General features: G+C 39.7%; 1 protein-coding gene across 1 annotated transcript in view; it reads right to left on the bottom strand.

Moving 5' to 3' along the window:
* LOC126353790 (E3 ubiquitin-protein ligase TRAIP) overlaps positions 1-19,740 on the bottom strand; it is a 199,064-nt gene that overhangs the window by 105,938 nt on the left and 73,386 nt on the right. The window contains 2 exon segments of the mRNA XM_050002879.1: positions 5,512-5,625; positions 5,713-5,871. Of these exon segments, the coding sequence (XP_049858836.1) occupies positions 5,512-5,625; positions 5,713-5,871 (273 nt within the window).

Raw genomic sequence — 19,740 nt, 5'->3', positions numbered from 1 at the left:
GCAAACAGCAGAGCTACGCAGAATATGGGATTCACATTGCAGAATAACTGTTGGAAACTACGCCTTTACCGGAATATAATCAGAAGGGCTGATTAGCATTCGGCGATATACCACAAAGACTACACGTGCAACATTGGGCACATTTCCCCCAAACATATTTAGCCAACACCATCAAATGTAAACCCTGCGAGAGCTTGTGTACTGTGCAGAAAGCATAAACGACGCAGCGAAATAATGTGGGAACACAAAAAGTGCAGGGTTGCATTTGCCAGAAGACTATTAAATTCACGTACATGTCATTGTGAAGACGCACTTGAAAACATGTTTGCCGACATACTGACGTAACAGGTCCCAGAATGTTTTGAACAAAATATTATACAATTTTAGATCATTGCATTGTTGTGAATATTATTATTAAGATATATATCATCAATGTATGTTCGATTATAAAGGGAAATAAAATGATAGTGAATATACAGTTGCGTTTGAGACAATGAATGTTTCGTTTCCAATGGGCAACTAATCGTCGTTATTTACGATACCTGTAGAAATGGTTACTGGTATATCAGACACGTACTTACAAATCCCGAGGGTGTCTGCACGACTTCGTACGCCACCATGCGTAGTGCACCACAGCCTTAGCGTGTGTAAGTGCCAGGAATCTTAAGGCGCATCCCTACCTCACAGGCACTTATGGCTCACGCTAACAGAACTTAAATCATAAGGCAAAGGGTTAACTTCATGGTGGGATTCTCATGTCCCCAAAAGCAAAGAACAATCAAGCCAATGGAATATGCCAATGTTGTCTTGCTCAGAAAAAGCGTGTCGAGAGTGAAGTCCAATATCATGGGAGGGGGATACTGCATTTAGAGTTCATTACACCAGTTCAGACGGTTAATCAAATTTTCCATCTGGAGATTCTGTGAAGACTTTGTGTTCAAGAAAGCTCTAATCTGTAGCAGATAGGTGACTGGGTTTCCCACAACGGCAGTTCTGCTTGCAGAGTCATCTCAATATGCAAGTTTTTTTGCATGAGACCCCTGCCCCCTTCTTAGAATAAAGTTTAATCTATATACATACCAATAATACAATTACAACCCATCACAATGTATTCCTATTTGCAAACACTTAACTTAATGAACAATCAAGTTGAGTATTAGCAATCACTGGTTGTGACCTAAGGAGCTACTTCCCTGGTTTGATTCTTACTTGTCCTGTGAAACATTTTCTTCTATTTTCTCATCACACTAGAAAAACCTTGACATAATTTTGTTTAATACTAGAGAAACATAAAGCTATAAAATTATATTTTGCATTAGTATTTTGCACAGCCAACTACAAACCTCAATTTCTTAATGAGTGTCTGTAAACGACTTACAGAAGTTATAAGAGTCCTTCCCTGTTACTCTAAACTGGAGCTAGTACAGATTACAAAACTATGAAAATCAGTGTTATCTTTGTAATTTACAGCTGGCACCTCTTCATGAGATTTTGTGCAGTTTGTATTTCTCCAATATACCTCATGACCTGTTTTACACAGTACACTCTCTTTGAGCACCTCTTTCTTGGTGTCCAAATAGTTTTCCTTATCTTCAGTTTCAAGAATTCCATTTGTGCATATTTCCCCTTCATAAGATCTGCTTCCAGCTATTCTTCTTCCTCTATATTAGAACCTCTTGGTTTTTGTTTCTTCACTTACAACGGTAACTATTTTGCTTGCTGTCAGACCCTGGTGGGGTTTAGTCTCCTCTTGTGAGTTCTGACCATTCTTTTTCCACTTCTCTTCTTCACAAGCTTAATTAAGGATATTCACAACTGTCCCCAGTAATTCAATATTGAACTGACTCTGGAACACTCCTTTCCAATAATTTTTCCCCAAACGTAGTTGGGGATCCTACCAATTAATTCTCTCATTAGATGGCTCTCACTTATTAGTTCATGTAAGAACTTCATCCTTGTTAGATACCAGTCTAAATACTTTCAGAACCCACCCCATTTAGCATTGTGTGGCTTGTGTAGAGTAAATCTGGAGTTATTTTCTGCTATTCTCCCCAGACCAATCTTTCTCTTTAAATTGCTTCTCAAAACCTTTCCATTTCTGGAATTCCTTTGCTTTGAAGACTCATTTTCCAGCTTTGGCTCTTGTAGTCCTGAAGACAAGCCTTGATACTGACAGCTATGTAGAGTCATTGTTCACTGGTTACCTGATTTTTATACTTGAGCCATAGTAGGCACCAGTTGTTTCACAGTTTGTGTTACTAATTCATTTTGTATTTATTCGTTTTGTTTTTGTTAGTGTTTATTTGCTTCTGTTTCCTTTTAAACAATTCCAGTGCAACAAGTAGTGGTGGCCCAAAATGTGAAGCGGAATAGAGGAAGAAAAGTGTGCTACAGAGCCAGGCCCGCAAATTCGTGTGTTCAGTGAGCAACTAATTTGAAAAAGAAAAGGAAAAAGGTGAGCTCTTATTTCCTGTTCCTCAGGTTATTAAAAGGACTACTGCAGCATTGAAAATAAGCAAGAACACAGCTGTAAAAATAGGGAAAGAACAGTACAGTATAGTATAGACTGTGATGAGAGAGGCGAAAAAATGGTTCAAATGGCTCTGAGCACTATGGGACTTAAGTTCTGAGGTCATCAGTCCCCTAGAACTTAGAACTACTTAAACCTAACTAACATAAGGACATCACACACACCCATGCCCGAGGAAGGATTCCAACCAGCGACCGTAGCGGTCGTGCGGTTCCAGACTGTAGCGCCTAGAACCGCTTGGCCATCCCGGCCGGCTGAGAGTGGCACAACAAGGCTGCATACACCAGGAAAGAAGCGGCTGAGGGAGAAGCAAGTGACAGCTTTGGACAGTTTCCAGAAAGATGCTATTCATTGTGGCTATTATAAGAGAAGGGAACAGCCTACTATCAAAATTACTCATGTCACTTCAGAAAGATGATCTTTTTTAGAGGAAGCAAATTTTCATTATGTACAGTGCTGAAAGACATAGCTTCACTTATTCACTGTTTAATAGATGCAAACTAGTCATGAAAAGGACAGGTGTAGTCACATGGCGGTGCAAATTTCTGCACAAAATCATGGGTGTGTGATTCAAAAATATAGTGTGGGCAGATGAAACTTGGGTTAATGTCAGCCATTAATTACGTAGAGGCTGGAGTGACTGAACTCTTGAGGGTGTCATGGCAGTACCTGCTGGAAAAGGAATTTTAAAAAAGGATAGGTAACTGCCATGTAGAGATGAACAGTGTGGCCTTTCAAAAGTCACCACTTATGATGAATCTGACAAGTCCATTAGTGATCGTCATTATAATCCCGTTGTTCATGATTGGACACCAGCTTTGGTGACGAAAAAAAAAGAAGATATTCAGTGGCTGAAATGATGAAGAGTGTATTTCAGAGAAGATATGAAGAAGGCAGAATTACTCAAAATTGTGGCACAAAAGAAACCACAATTTCTGATGTATGTATGTAATTGATGAGAATGCCAAAAGGCATAGGCTTAAAATTGTTCAGCTTCTTCCATAACATTGTCACTCCACTGAAGGGGTGTAGGTGGAAATTAAAAAAAAAAATGTTCAAATGTGTGTGAAATCTTATGGGACTTAACTGCTAAGATCATTAGTCCCTATGCTTACACACTACTTAACCTAAATTATCCTAAGGACAAACACACACACCCATGCCCAAAGAGAAGACTTGAACCTCCGGCGGGACCAGCTGCGGAAAAAAAATTTACATGGCTGCAAACAACAAAAAATTCACGATCTCTTAAGTTGAAAATCTTTTAGCAGCTATCAATCAAGTGACAAGCAAGACACGGACAAAAATTGTGAACAGTACTACAAGTACTACCAGAGAGGCAGCCAAAAATGAAGGTGTTGTGGAAGAATGCATATAACATTTAATTATAGTGAGCAGTGATAGTTCGAGCAGTGCTAAAGAAGACTATTTTAAATCAGATTCTGACAGTAATGAGAGTGGTGTTTTTACATTAGCATAACTACAACACACTCAAGAATGTAATGAGTAAGCACGCCACTGACCTATCATCATACTGAGTGTACTATCTTCAGATTATAATATACTGATAAATTATTCAGTTGCTCATCGAAGAACCAATAAATGTTGCTAATATTTAACAATGGAAACAAAAACTTTTAATGTTAAATGATTTTTGAGAAAATAGTTTTCATTTATACTGCGAAGTTTGACAAATAACTTTCCAATATTACAGCATATTAGATACTAAATAGCTCTCTTCAGTTTTTTGAAATTATGTATTACAAGTACTGTAAATAAATTCACATGTACAAATACGATCTGCATGTTATCAGTGCTTTTGTTTCTGTCGCTAGAGAAAGCATACAAGAAAAGACTAAGTACAGAGTTCTGTAAGCCACATTTGGCAACACTGCCGTCTGCCCGCCTGAACTGTCAATACCAATCACTCATATCAAGGACTATCTCATCCCACTTTGGTGGAAAACCATTTTCAAATTTTTGTACAAAGATTACAGGGTGTATTTCCTTTCCAGGCATGAAACACTGAAACTTACTGGATAGATGACTTCCACCTTCTAGGCAAAATTCCTTCCACCACCGTTCACATTGCTTATCATTCTGGGCAAGGGCACAGTACTCCCTTTTAATTCTCCTTTGTTTTCAGATTTCTCAAATTTCTACTTCAAATCAATAGTTTGGGTCCTACAATCTCTATCTCCACTATCTTTACTATCAATTCTTTTAGTGTGGTTACCAATCTTTGCTGCCTGCCCTATAATTTCCTGTAACCTATTATCAGCATTTTCTACTGTGTGACAGCATCTACAGGTACTGAATGAAATATTTCCATTTCCCTGTCTGTATTTTGTGGCAAGGTTCTTTCAATTCAGTAATCAAGTGCCTATTACAGTTAATCTGTTCCTGTAGAACAGGCCTGGTAAAGCATGTTTCACGAGCCATTATTACTGTGTGTTATTGGAAAAAGAGCTAGTGCTCAAAGTGTGTATGCTGTTTTCTATTGTGTGTTATTGTGCTCCATGTATCAGTCCGCTATAGGTGAGTGGTTGCCTTCCCCTTATTTTATGTATCTATGAATATAATATTGTGGTGGTTCTTTCTTTTCTGTTTTAATATTTCTGTTCGTATAGCCTCACAATCATATAGAAATGAACATAATTTTACTGTTATGTTAAAAGTATGTGCCACTAACTATACAAGAATATTCTCAAGTTCGTCACTCATTTGCATGGATAGATACACTCTTTGAGGACTGCAAGTAAAAACACTCAGCTTGACACCTAATATCCTGCCAACATAATCCGGGACTGAAATATTCGCAGTATGTGTATGGACAAGATTTGGGACTGACAGGCAAGGATGCAGAGATGGGTAATGACAATGTATGCTAAACTCTAAAGCCTCTGCAAGAACAAACTATAAGCTAATAACTAATATTTGATCATTATACACACTGCATCAAACAAAAACACATCACTCACCTTTTGAGAACTGAAACATAAGTACTCATTCTTTTAAAGGAGTCAAATGTACCATCAAAATTGCCCAACATTTCATCTACTTCTGCTGCTGCAGCTTTAACCACCATCTCAACACTGTTAAAATAATAATCATTTTATTAAAATATATTAAATGAAACATTAGTTTGAACAACAATAAATACAAAATATGGAAAGTGGTACCTTTTGAAGAATTCCAATTGTCTTTTCAGTTGCTTAGCATCATTCTGAGCCTGCTCAGCATTCTTTGTCTGATCACGCATGAATTTTATTTGCTCTTTAAGTGTTAAAATATCTCTTTCTAAGTTTTTGCATTTTTGTTGAGCCTGCAGTAGTTCTTCTCTTTGGAGGGAAGAGACAACACAAAGTTTAACAATGCAATAAAAAATAAAGGGCAGCTGCAGGATGCTTTAGTTTTATACTCTATACACACTCACAGACATGCTATACAAGAAGCCTTAGGCCCCACATGTAATTGAAAATAAATAAAATTAAACCACATTGTCCACTCTAACTACTATGCTACAGACATAGCTTTATAAAAGAAGGTATTTGTAAGTGAAAAAAAGAAATCTTAATCTGTCACATTCCATTGCACACCATGAACTGATCTTACATACTGTTTTTGGATCTGTTGTCTTTAAGTACAAGCTCCACCGGCATTTAATATTGATGTAAAAATGTAAAATCGGTGGCACAAGACTCAGCCTGGGCACTTGACCTGATTGCAGGCAGTGTGCAGCCATTCTTCACTGTGACACTAAGAGAGGGAGGGTGGCAGGCTCTCCTTTCACCCCCTTTACTCAACTGATAGCAAACTGAGTGGACCTGGGGCCATCCCGAAGGGACTGTAACAAGAACATTTTCCTACCACTATATGAGATTGAACCTGAGATCTCTATGGTCAGAGTCTAGTGCTCTACCCATTAGATCATCACGGCTACAAAGTTATTGTCTTTATAAAGATACTGATTGTTTTCTCCATGGACAATTCTTTTGAATTTGTTGAGATGATTATAATCTATGATAAAATTTGCTGTTTAAAACTTGTTTAGTGATTTTCAATGACTGGTTTGTTGTGGTTCAAGCAAAATTTATTCTAGGTGTTTAAGTTGTGACTTTTAAATACTGCAAATGTAAAACAACACATTTTAAGTGGCATGAAAGTGAAATCCCAGAATTGAAAAAAAGGGAGAAATGGACCCCACTCTCCTGCAGGTGAATTGTATGTGGGGGCACAAATACTTTAAACATCTCTAAAGGATCTTTCTAGCATTTGAGCATTTCCTCTTGTGTAAGTATGGCCTACCAGCCAGGTATCTGTGGAGAAAACAAACAGCCAGTCTTGAACAGCAATTATGAATGGTAGTCAAAACTCTAATTATCACAGGCAAAAATCTGTTCATTTGCCTGTACATGTTTGAGTCCACAGTATACAATGGAATCCCTGCACCACAGCACTGAAGAATGCTTTTTTTATTAAAAAAAAATAAAAAAGCAAAGGCACAGACTACTGACAAAGTGGAGTCTTGTGTGGATTTATTTTTTTTTTTATTTTATTTTATTTATTTTTGCATTTCAGTGGGTGCAATACTGCAGCAATCTATGCTGAGTTGGTGGGACCATTGAGAAAAAAAAATTTACCGTAATATGATACAGTGGTTAAGTGGCGCAGACACTTCTAGTGCGATCAAGCGAGCCTATATGGCAAAAAATGAAACGGTAGACACACTCTCTGAGAAAATCTAGGAATCTCAAAAGAACTGAAGGTCTTGGTGCTCTTAGACTGGCTTATCACAATCTAAACAATGCCGGGAAAAGTGAAAAATCAGCCATGGATCAGTTATTACAGTCTTCCACAACATTTGGAACATGATAAAAACCACCACCCACTGGGCTTCATGACTGCTCACACCCATTCAAAATGCTCACCAAATTGAGGCAGCAGTGGAAATGCAGGTATGTTCCCAATCCAAATGACTTCTTTGGTAACCCAGTTACCACAGATGAGTACTGGGTGTATCACTATGACCCAAGGCAAAGCAGCAAAGTAAGCTGTGAACATCATAGTGTGTTGCACTAACAGATTATGCTCGGGGGCATACTACCAAAACCTTCTGATGAGGTTACGGAAATGTTCACAAAATCACAATATACTTCTAATTGTTTGACGTAATGCGGTTGAGAAAATGCACGAACAATCTCAAAAGCATTCATAAAAGAGATATTTTCATACATGTATTCAGGTAATGTGTAGCTGGATGCGTAATAGAGGCAGTGGCAGTGGCAGACGTCTGCGCACTTCCAGACATGCTTCGGCACAGTCATCATCTGCTGCTGGTTTCGCTTAGCGTCTACTGCTGCTCCTTGTGGCCAGCAACCCGTGCTGTCACTTCTTGTGTATGAGATGTGTGTGCCTTTTCTTTTTTTAGATATACGAATAATCTGCAAACCAGATAATCTGCACATGAATAATTGGGAGTACACTGTCCTTGCAATTTCAGACCATCACATTCTTTTTTGTTCATGTTATATGGCAATACTTAGGGCATCTTAATTCTTTGAACATAATTTGTAGCTAGAACGACATTTTTACTCTGCAGTGGAGTGTGCATTGATATGAAACTTCCTGGCAGATTAAAACTGTGTGCCGGACCAGATCGGGTTGACAGAGGAGATAGAGAAGGTCCAAAGAAGAGCGCGCGTTTCGTCACAGGGTTATTTGGTAACTGTGATAGTGTTACGGAGATGTTTAACAAACTCAAGTGGCAGACTCTACAAGAGAGGCGCTCTGCATCGCGGTGTAGCTTGCTCGCTAGGTTTCGAGAGGGTGCGTTCCTGGATGAGGTATCGAATATATTGCTTCCCCTTACTTATACCTCCCGAGGAGATCACGAATGTAAAATTAGAGAGATTAGAGCGCGCACGGAGGCTTTCAGACAGTCGTTCTTCCCGCGAACCATACGAGACTGGAACAGGAAAGAGAGGTAATGACAGTGGCACGTAAAGTGCCCTCCGTCACACACCATTGGGTGGCTTGCGGAGTATAAATGCAGATGTAGATGTAGAAACTCTATCTCGGGATCTTTGCCTTTCGCGGGCAAGTGCTCTACCATCTGAGCTACCCTAGCACAACTCACACCCCTGAGAACATTGCATCGCAGGAGAGCTTCTGAAAAGTTTGGAAGGTAGGAGATGAGATACTGGCAGAAGTAAAGTTGTGAGGTCGGGGCATGAGAAGTGCTTGGGTAGCTCAGATGGTAGAGCACTTGTCCACGAAAGGACAAGGTTCTGAGTTTAAGTTTCGGTGTGGCACACACTTTTAATCTGCCAGGAAGTTTTATAATATGTAGCTGTTTGTATGATTAGTAGAGGTATGGAAAAGTTTGATGTCTTATTATGTACTTCTAAAACACATGGACAGAGAAGACTGGGCAATAAGAACAAAGCAAAAAGGACCTGTTTAACACAAAAAATTTAATGTGTTACTGCAACTGAGCTAAAATAATGCTGTCATAATAGTGGTAACATAAAGGAAGGATGTAGACTGTGGATTTTTGGCTCCTACATCTGGTTGTGTTGTGAATACAGCGTAATATGTAAAGTTACTCCTAGTTCTGGAAGGCTGTTCGAGTTTCAAGATTCATTCATGAACATACCATCGGTACATATACAACTGTTTGCTCTCTCTAGTACCATGGAAGTCATTCTTTGATATCTTAATAGATGTCTTATCATCCTGCCCCTTCTGCTAATCACATTCCTTCCCTCACTGATCCCACTGAGAATCTCATAATCTCTCATCTTAGCAGCCTGCTTAATTTTTGGTCTCCTTCTGTAACAGCACTTTGCAAACACTTCAATTTTCCTCTTTTTCCAGTTTTCACACAATGCATGATTCACTTCCATACAATGCTGTGCTCTAAATGTACATCCTAAAAATGTCTTCCTCAAATTATTGCCTATGGCTGATAGTAAGAGATTTCACCTACTAAGCCCTTTGTCTGGGCTAGGCTGCTGCTTCTTGTTCTTCTTCCTCCTCCATCCTCCTTGCTTTATCGCTGGGTGTTGTTTAGCTTCCAAGGCATGGCAGCAGAATTCCTCCATGCCATCGTCCCCAATTTTGAGACTAACAATGTTGTCAGTGAATCTTAGCATTTATACCCTCTCATCCTGAATTTTAAATTTACCCCTGAACCTTTCATTCAATTCGGAGCTCTTCCTCTTGGTGTTTGCACAAACTGTATATTCTTGTCTTTCCCTGTATATTATACCTATTTTCCTGAGAATTTCGAACATCTTGTATTATTTTTCATTGTCCAACACTTTTAAGTTGACAAATCCTATGCATGTATATTTATCTTTCTCATATCCTGCCTCCATTATCAGCTGCAACAACAGAACTGCCCCTCTGGCACCTTTGCATTTCCGAAAGCCAAACTCCGCTGTCCCCTCACATTAAAAAGACAACCTGCCAAAAGCCTGAATAACTATATTTTACAGCACAGATTGCTATGAGATGTGCAAAAAGAGAGTCAGTGAGATTCTGGAAGGTACTAAGAAGCATGCAGAGCCATGCCAACTCCCACGTCATGACCAGCTCCATTAGGTTGTCTGGTTGAGGATCTATGGTGCAAACAGCCCGATTGAGGTGGTCTCAGATTCTTGATTGGGTTGAAATCTGGGAAGTTTGGTGGCCGCAGAAATACGGTGAACTCAAACCATGCACATATAATACAAGCTGTGTGACATGTTGCATCATCCTGTTGCTAGATGCCTTCTACTGATGAGAAACAAACTGCATGTAGAGGTGGACATGGTCCAAAAGGATAGATGACTACTTGTGTTGACCCACGGAAGCTCCAGAATGACAAGATTGCTTATGGAATGCCCTCTGGCCTGGATCCGTCCAATGGTTGTTGCAGGGATTTGTTTTCAGACATTTCACACCATACATGCCAATAGTCATCTGTCCAATGGATCATAAAACATGATTCATCCGAAAAAGCCATATGCTGCCATTCACTGGACATCTAACTGAGGTATTGGCATGCAAAATTCTACCATTCTTGGCCAATGAACAGTCAGCCAGCATGGATATATGAACCAGACACCTACTGCAGAGGCCCATAAGCAGCAACATTCACTGAATGGTCATGAGGAGTTCACTTGGGCAGTCAGTTGCTCAACAGCTGCATGTTTATTCATCTTGGCAGTTGTCATTCATCCCTGCAATCTAAGGCCCGTGGTGCAACAAAGTTTGCCTCGGAGCTGGTCTGGATAGTGCCATTTTGCCATCATGGTATCCTGAAATGCTTTCAGCCTTGGTCCAAAAGTCAATGAACACCAGATAAATCACTCCATTTCAGTATTATGACAATGACTGCAGTTTTCCACATCTCCCCAACAAGCTTTATACACCTTCCAATGAGACTGCTGCCACCGGCCGCCTGTGTGTGTTTATTGCATGTTGACACTGAATATAGCTGGTGGTTACATTAATGTGACTGGACCATATAATTAACATTAAACAGAACCTCAGTTTTCTTTTCCATTCTTCTGAATATTATTTGTGTCAACAACTTGGTGTATGCCTCAACTGTAGTTATCGCATAATCTTTGGAACTGTGTGGGTGATGTGCTTCTGAATAATGACAGTCTCCAGTCTCATAGATTCTCCACAGTAATTTAAACAATAACCGCATGGCAACTTCACCATTGTGGCATTTGGGAAGGGGGGGGGGGGGGGGGGAGAGCTGATGGACATATACTACTGTTTGTTTTTACGTATTCAACTTTGTTTCTGTTACACTCACTGTATCAAGTAGAGATTCAGTCTCTGAGATAGGTGTGTATTGTATCATCATCATCACAGATGAATTAGAAAACCAAGATATTGGCTTCATTCTTCTACTCAGAAAAACAAACACCAAGCTATTTGTAATGCCAGAAGAGCTGTAAATAGATGGAAAGATGTAAATTTTATAATTTTTTTATAGAATGGCTAAATAGTGCTACAGTATTTTAGTATAGATGATTTCTGACACCTTAGTACAGTGTAATACTGCAGCGGAAGTCCGACATATAACAGCACTGATTTTATTTACATGCACATTAAGTAAGTTTGATTTTCATGTTCCAAACAAAAAAAGTCTATATGTGCATCCACTTTTCTTTGAAGCAATGCAAATTGTGACCACATCTCTAGGAAATGAAAAGGAAGAAATAAAATGCCAGAGAATTACGATATAAATGAATAACTTACACAGCAAATTTTCTTTATTTACAGGCCCTTGACTACAGGGTCGACATTTCCTTCACTTTCACTGTGCTTTGCATGAGGTGAAATCATTAATGGACACACTGTAGCTGGCACCATAAAAATGTTTTTGTATGTACCCTATGGAATATACTGTATACATCTGTGCTGAAAGGACTAAACTGGAAAAGAACTGGTCGTGTGGTTCTGGGTGCTACAATCTGGAGCAGAGCGTCCGCTACGGTCGCAGGTTCGAATCCTGCCTCGGGCATGGATGTGTGTGATGTCCTTAGGTAAGTTAGGTTTAATTAGTTCCGAGTTCTAGGTGACTAATGACCACAGAAGTTAAGTCGCATAGTGCTCAGAGCCATTTGAACCATTTTTGGAAAAGAATGGATCAATGTTGGGTGGTAAGTTATGGAGTATTCTGAGCATTATTGGGTCAATAGATTATGATCATGCAGAGTTGAAAATTTAGCAAATAGTGGTCAGTATACTTCAGTTTCAAATTGTACCACTCAGCTGTTTTGAACAGCATGTTGTGATGGCGATGGATTATGTAATATGACAGACCAGTTCTGGTGAAAGGAACTGTGATGGCAGAATAAAGGTATTCCACACTTTGGGGGTCGAACACTGGATAACATATGCAGGATTTGATGTTCTATCCTCAATGAGATTAATGTACAGTGAGACCTTTATGCCTATTATTTTGTAGGAGATGGAAGCTATTTAATAATGCTAACTAAGAAAGGGAAGGGGCATATATGATAAGAATTTTTAAGTACAGGTTAAGCAGGAGGAGGAAATCAATTAAATGGGCAATTTGAATTGTATTGGAAAAATTTAGTATTGAAAAGTTATTCACATGCCATTGCAAAACCACACTTCAACCTGCAGGACTACAGTCACAGTTAAGCAGCAGTGAGTCACTTTTAAAATGGTTGCAAAGTGGTTGGTTACAGCACTTGTAGCTGACTTTAGTCATAAAGGAGTTACACTAAACTTACATGAACACCACATTGCTTTATGATGCTCTTGTCCTGTTATTAAAGGTGGAATACCTTTACCTTCCTCGAACCTGCAAAGCAACTCACCGAGACAATTTCAGAGAGACCTACAGATTTTTAGTTCTTGTGGAACCTGAACCACATAAAAGGAAAAAAAAATGGTTTCTTGCCACTGTGCTCTGTTTATGGGTTTACCTAAAACAATAGCACATTGTTCTAAACAAACCTGTACTGAACAATAGCACAACACATAAAACATGAACTTACTCCACCACAGGTTAAATAAGGTCCAATGAACTACAGAACAAAGTAGCTCAATTTCTGAGGTTTTTTTCTGAATTCTTGGGAAACTACAGCAAAAGATGCAGAGAATGCAATACAATCAATGAAAAAATACAACAGCAGCAGTGTAAGAGAGAATACCCACCAAAGTGTTAAAAGCAGTATAAAATAATTGTGCAGCTACTACCCACAACAGTTAATCAGATCTTTGAAAATAGTTGTTTTCCAGGGCACAATAGTTATATCACTATTCAAAAGAGACACAGAAGAATTTATGGGAAACTATCATCTAATTTTTCTTCTACCATCACTCTAAAAATGTTGTTACAATACAAATTAAAAAATTTTGTATGAAAATTGATTATAATTTCATAAAATCAGTAGGGTTTTAACAATGCATACGCACAGTATCTACTATTAACAAATCTCTAGGCTAAATTAGTTCCTCTGCAAAATTCCCTGCACATCACAATAATTTTTTGTAACCTATTAAAGGCCTTTAATAGTGTATACCACAGCTTGCTACTGTCTACATGGAAAACTGTGAAATTACAGGCACTGCATTAATTAGCATGCTTTGAATTCTACCTAACCAACCAAAGAGTGCTTTTACATATAAAAACAAAGAGAGGATATTATGCTTTGGAGTGGAAAACCATTTCACAAGAGCCCCCAACAGTCAATCTTATTACCCATTCCGTTTTTGCTTTACATAATATTGACTGTCACTCAGTTTAAATTGCAGATGACACACCTGTATTCATTGAAACTAACAGTACCAACCAAATTCAGATTCATCAAACTGTCGCAAATAGTGTAGAAAAATATATAGTTTAACCTATATGTGTTAAAATGAAACAGGGAAAAACAAAACAAGCAAAGGTAAGTGATGTTCAAATCAATACAAAAACTGGAATGTGCAAGAAATGTGTGTGAATTTTGTAATGTATCACATTATTTTTTTCCTTTTCTTTTCTTCCTCGTTATCCAATCTTACATTAAAAGGTTCAAATGAAAACTGATCAAGATAGGAAAGTTTATTTGTACATTCACAACGACCATACCCGACTGTTCATTATTCCGCGACGAGCCAAGAATCCTGCATCAAGAGGATCCAAGCAGACAAGAATAATTTACCTGAGCACAAGAGGGGTGATCCAGAACCAGTACTGTCACACCAAGCTTTATGGACAATGGCAATAACAAGAAAAAGAAGTATGTAAATGTAAATGCTGTACCTTCCAATTTCTTTCAATTATTCTTTCAAAATTTCTCTTTTAATTATGGAAGTAGCAATTCTTAATCAGTTTCCATGATATATCACATTTTATTTCCCCCGCCACTATTCAATGCAACTGGATTAATATTTATCATGGGGCTCACATATACTGTAGCTCCCAATTGAATTAGGTACCTTGCACTTGCAATGATGATATTATACAATGCAGCCAGCATGAACATAACAAAAATGCTGTACTACTACTATGAAACTGTAATGAGATACAGAATTATATTTTGGGGCAGCTCAAGCAATATGTCTTGAATATTAACATCTCAAACAAACCATAATTAGAAATATGCACAACACAAACTAAAGAAATATAATATGACTGATTTTCTTTGTTTATACAAAATTTGATTTATTGGTAGCAGATCAACGTCAACAAAATTACAATGTCAGAAATCAAAAAACTTTTGCACACTATTAATTTAGAATCACTGGAAAAAACCTAATAAGAGAAATTGACAATATTTGAAAAGGATAGATTGCTACTCACCACAATGGAGATGTTGAGTCACAGACAGGCACAAGAAAAAGACTGCTAAACAACTTACTTTTCAGCCAAAAGTCCTTCTTCTAAAGCAGGAAACACACACACACACACACACACACACACACACACACACACACACACACACACACACACACACACACACACACACACGACCACTGTCTCTGGCCACCAACAAATTGATACAGAAATGTTAGTATCCGACTGAAGTTTTGATGAGGAATGATCTGAGAAGCTGAGCAGTAGAAAACGCATACTTAAAACAAAAGTTTGTTATTTTAAAAAAAAAAAAAAAACATCAGTTATGTTTCCAGTGAAATTTATTATATTAGAGACATCTTAACGAAAACTATAAAGCGATGCCTGTGTTCTGACCTGTCTCCTGTACATTAAAGTCAAAATCTTGAAATTTCATGTTATGTGACAATAAACTTCTATTCTTTAATTGTGTAAGCACCACACAGCTGTTGTTGTCTTTGTACCTGTATGCTCTGGAGGTGCCTCTTCAGTGATTTGTTTAATTTCATATTCAACAATCGGAGTGAGCACTTCAACTAAACAATTGAATACTAAGCTGCTGCATACTCTTCAAATACATCTTAAATGGTCATGGGCAGACCCAACTGTACATATGAAATATAGCTGTAAACCTAATATACTTGAAGAGGCTGGAACTAACTTAAAGTAAAACCAAACCCATCAATATGCTGCATCAGGTGAACAAATGGAACACACACTGACCCTGCTGAATACAGTTATCAAATAAAATTGTTGCTGTGCAACAAAAGGTTGTATAATCTACAGAGGCTATGTAGAGTTGGGTAAGGCCACAAGACTGAACAACAGCAGATACTGTACAGAATAATATATTATAAAAATATTTTTGTACTGTTGTCTACTCAGACCAGTGAAATATGGAGAAAAGCTAACCCAAAAATGTAAAAAAATGAACTAGAAATGATGGACTTCCTTGTCAAGTATGAAGAGTAGCACAGTTGGTAAGATGAGAAGACTGGTCTACTTTAGAAGCAGATAGAGATGCCAATCATGAAATTGATGTAAATAGTGGTGAAGAGATGAAGGAGGTCATCCTTAATCCCAAGGGATCCATAGGATTATAGGCCACAGAGGATGATGATGGTAGCAGAAGTGACATTAAATGGAGCAGAATATTCAAAATAGGTGGATGGAAGATGAACAGTGCAAGTGCTTCATTTTGGCAGGTGGAACAGATTGTGGTGTGTGTTATGTTGAATGGGGTGGTTGAAGGGAGAGAGAGGCAGAGAGTAGATACGGGGATTGGGGTGGGTGGCCAGTGGCTCAGAAGGGGCAAGAGGTGGCAAGTACATGGGCTAGGCAAGTGATGTTTGGTTGTTGGAGCTAGTGGGGAGCAGCACACACTGAGTGGAGAGTGAGGGGACAGTGGGGATACTGCAGACTGAGGATAGGAGATTATGGGAACAGAGGATATGTTGCAGGGATAGGTCCCATCTGCGTAGTTTAGAGTAGCTGGTGACAGAGGGAAGGATACAGATGGGCCAGATCTTAAAGCAGACATTGAACAGGAATGACGATAGCTTCCTGCCATTGTCTGGGGAAAGTACTGCCGGTCCAAATTCGATTATAAAGGCGAAGGAGGTAATGCAGTCTATGGTATGATAAATGCAGCAACATTTGGATGTGGATACCATCCGGTCCTGGGGCAAAGGAGTGAGAAGAAGAGAGTGCATGTTGGAGTTCCCGCATGGAGAAAACAGTATTGAAGCTTTCGCGATTTTGAGAGGAGAAAGCAAGAGGTCGCACTTCCGCTGCATGTTTCTTCGGGAGAAACGCTGGAGGGTAATTTGAAGAGCTCAAAATCTCAGCAAAGTGTTGACCCAATGAATTAGAAATTGCGACGGGGTCCACTAATGTATCATGCGTGACAGTGAGCCCAGACACCGGGGAGAAACTAGGCGAATTGGACTCCAAACTTCCGAGGAGGGAGTGAAGGTGTTAAATGAGCTAGTAAAGAAGTCCCAGATTGCCTTCTTGCTATCACGGATGATGCGACGGCACCGCGCACAAAACTGCTTATAGCGGATACAGATGGACAAAGTAGGATGGTGTCTGAAAACGCGAAGAGCGCATCGCCGCTCACGTATTGTGTGACGGCATGCCTCGTTCCACCAAGGAACTGGGGGGCGCCGGGGCAATTCAGAGGTGCGAAGTATTGAACGTTCCGCAGCTGTAAGAATAACGTCTGTAATATGAGCGACCTCATCGTCGATGCTAGGAAAGTGACTGTCATCGAATGTCGCTAGAGACGAAAAAAGTGTCCAATCGGCTTGGGCAAATTTCCAGGATCTCGGGCGCAAATATGGCAGTTGTGGCTGCAATTGAAAGACACATGGAAAGTGGTCACTTGAATGTATCAGCAAGGGCGAACCATTCGAAGAGCCGAGCTAGTGGAACAGTACCGACCGAATGGTCCAAATGAGAGAAATTTGTCGTGGAGGCAGATAAAAATGTAGGGTCCCCAGTGTTGAGGCAAACAAAATCTGCTTGGTGGAAGATGTCTAGCAACAGTGAGCCATGCGGACAAGGATATGGAGATCCCCAAAGCGGGTGGCGGGCATTGAAGTCCCCATCCAGCAAATAGGGGGCTGGAAGCTGACCAAGAAGATGAAGGAGATCAGCTCCTGCCACTGGTGTGGACGATGGAATATGTATAGTACAAAGAGAGAAGGTTTATACAGAAAGGGAAAGACGGACAGTGACTGCTTGGAAGGAAGTGTTTAAGGGGACTGGGTGATAATGGAGAGTATCATGGAGAAGAATCACGAGTCCTCCAAGTGCTGGAGTGCCTTCAACAGAGGGGAGATCAAATCGGACTGACTGAAAATGGGGGAAAACAAAGCGGTCATGGGGATGCAGCTTTGTTTCCTGAAGACAGAAGATGACTGGTGAGTAGGATCGTAAGAGGATCGTCAATTCATCCCGATTGGCTCGAATTCCACGGATATTCCAATGGATAATGGACATAGGGTGGACAGAAAATGGAAAAATGTGACCTAGGTTGCCGTCAACTCAACGACTACTCAGAGCTTGTGACCGACAGTGTGAAACGGCACTCAGCCGAAGATCCTGTTACCACTTTAGGAGGGATGGGAAGGATCTAGGACAGGAAATCCCTCATTTCCAAGCATGGTTATGTGTACTCAAAGCCCTGCCCAATCCACCCACTCAGAACTTTCTACATCAGTTGTGCTGCAGCCTTATTCTGCCCCATCAGAGGCCGGGCCAACTGTGAAAGCAGACATGTCATATACCAACTCTGCTGCAAACAGTTTTTTTATGTCAGAATGACTACCAACCAGGATGAGTGACCACTTACAAACTGTTGCAAGAACAGAGTTGACCACCCAGTGGTACAACATGTAGATGAACCCAACATCCTTTATTAAAACGGCTTCTTCACATCCCAGGCCATCTGGATCCTTCCCTCCACAATCAGTTTCTCTGAGCTAGGCAGATGAGAGTTACCCTTGCAACACATCATCGATTCTCATAATCGTCTTGGCCCCAATCTTCGATAACCAAATGACCCCACACTCTACAATTAACAGTTTCCTCATCCCCCACACTGTCACCTTCCCCCTATTCAAGTCCCCAAATAACTTCAACACGTGCCACACAAACGTATTCTGACAAACATGCATCACAAGCATAGCCCATATATCTGCCACCCTCCCTCCCACATTCCAAGCCAGCAAACCGACTGCCCATCTTTAAACAACTAGCCACCCATCCCCAATCCCTCTCCCTGACTCCCACCTCTCTCCCCCCTCCACCCACCACACCCACCCACCACACCCACCCACCACACCCAACACAACCCCCAGCACAACCTACTCCACCTGCAAAAATGCAGAACCAGCACCATTCATCAATCCGGCACTACATAGGGGCAAATGGACACCCTCCTTTAGCATTACTTTTCCTCAACATAAGTAGGGAACACCAGAAATATTTTTGGATTCTGAATAGGTGAATATTATCTCAGCTGTTTTTCTGAAAAATTTCATATGACTTTGTACACAATGTGGTACAAGCTAAAATCTGTAAAAAGAAATTACTTTATTTTCTTTACTACAATCGATATGTACTACCTCTGGATGCAAAGTTAAAAAAAAAAAAAAATAAAATAAAATAAAAGCAAGAAAGAAACATTTAAAGTTACAAAATATTTGGTACACTAAAAATTTCTACTGTAAATTATGCAATCTGATAATGTAATTTAAGCTTTGTTAATGTGTAAAATTCAAAAGAGAGTGTGATATAGAAAAATGTGAAAGATTAATTTATCGTTAAATAAAAAAAATTTGTGCAGGGTTACTTCAAAGTTTATTATGTCAACTGGAACCATGAGATCCTAAAATACGAAAAATTCAGCTTCAAGTATCAGCCCCTAGACATGAAGAACTGGAGCCAACTATGAGGAAAGAAGATAAGTAAAAAGTTTATTGCAAATCTTACTCCTCTCGTATTTTTGAAAAAAGAGACCATACCATCGGCAATAGTAGTGACAACAACAACAATTTGGTGAAGGCTGCCGGTCTTGCTTACGAGATGAAGGCAGAGCTCACCATCTGCAGCATCGTTGACAGAACCGACTGCGGACCTTTGGTGCAGAGCCGGGTGGAGGGTCTGAATCAGAGGCTCAGACGGTTTTGCGACCGTATTGGCTGCATATTCCTTGACTTGCGCCATAGGGTGGTGGAGTTGTAAATTGTTGTAGTTGCGCTGGAAAAGTCCCTGAGCTTCAAGCGCTAATAGAAAGCACAGAAGCTGATATTGTTATAGGTACAGAAAGCTGGCTAAAGCC

This window comes from Schistocerca gregaria, chromosome 3 (assembly GCF_023897955.1).
Source record: "Schistocerca gregaria isolate iqSchGreg1 chromosome 3, iqSchGreg1.2, whole genome shotgun sequence".
Lineage (NCBI taxonomy): Eukaryota > Metazoa > Arthropoda > Insecta > Orthoptera > Acrididae > Schistocerca > Schistocerca gregaria.
Note: the sequence above shows the minus strand (reverse complement) of the source record. Positions and strands in the feature narration are given on the sequence as shown.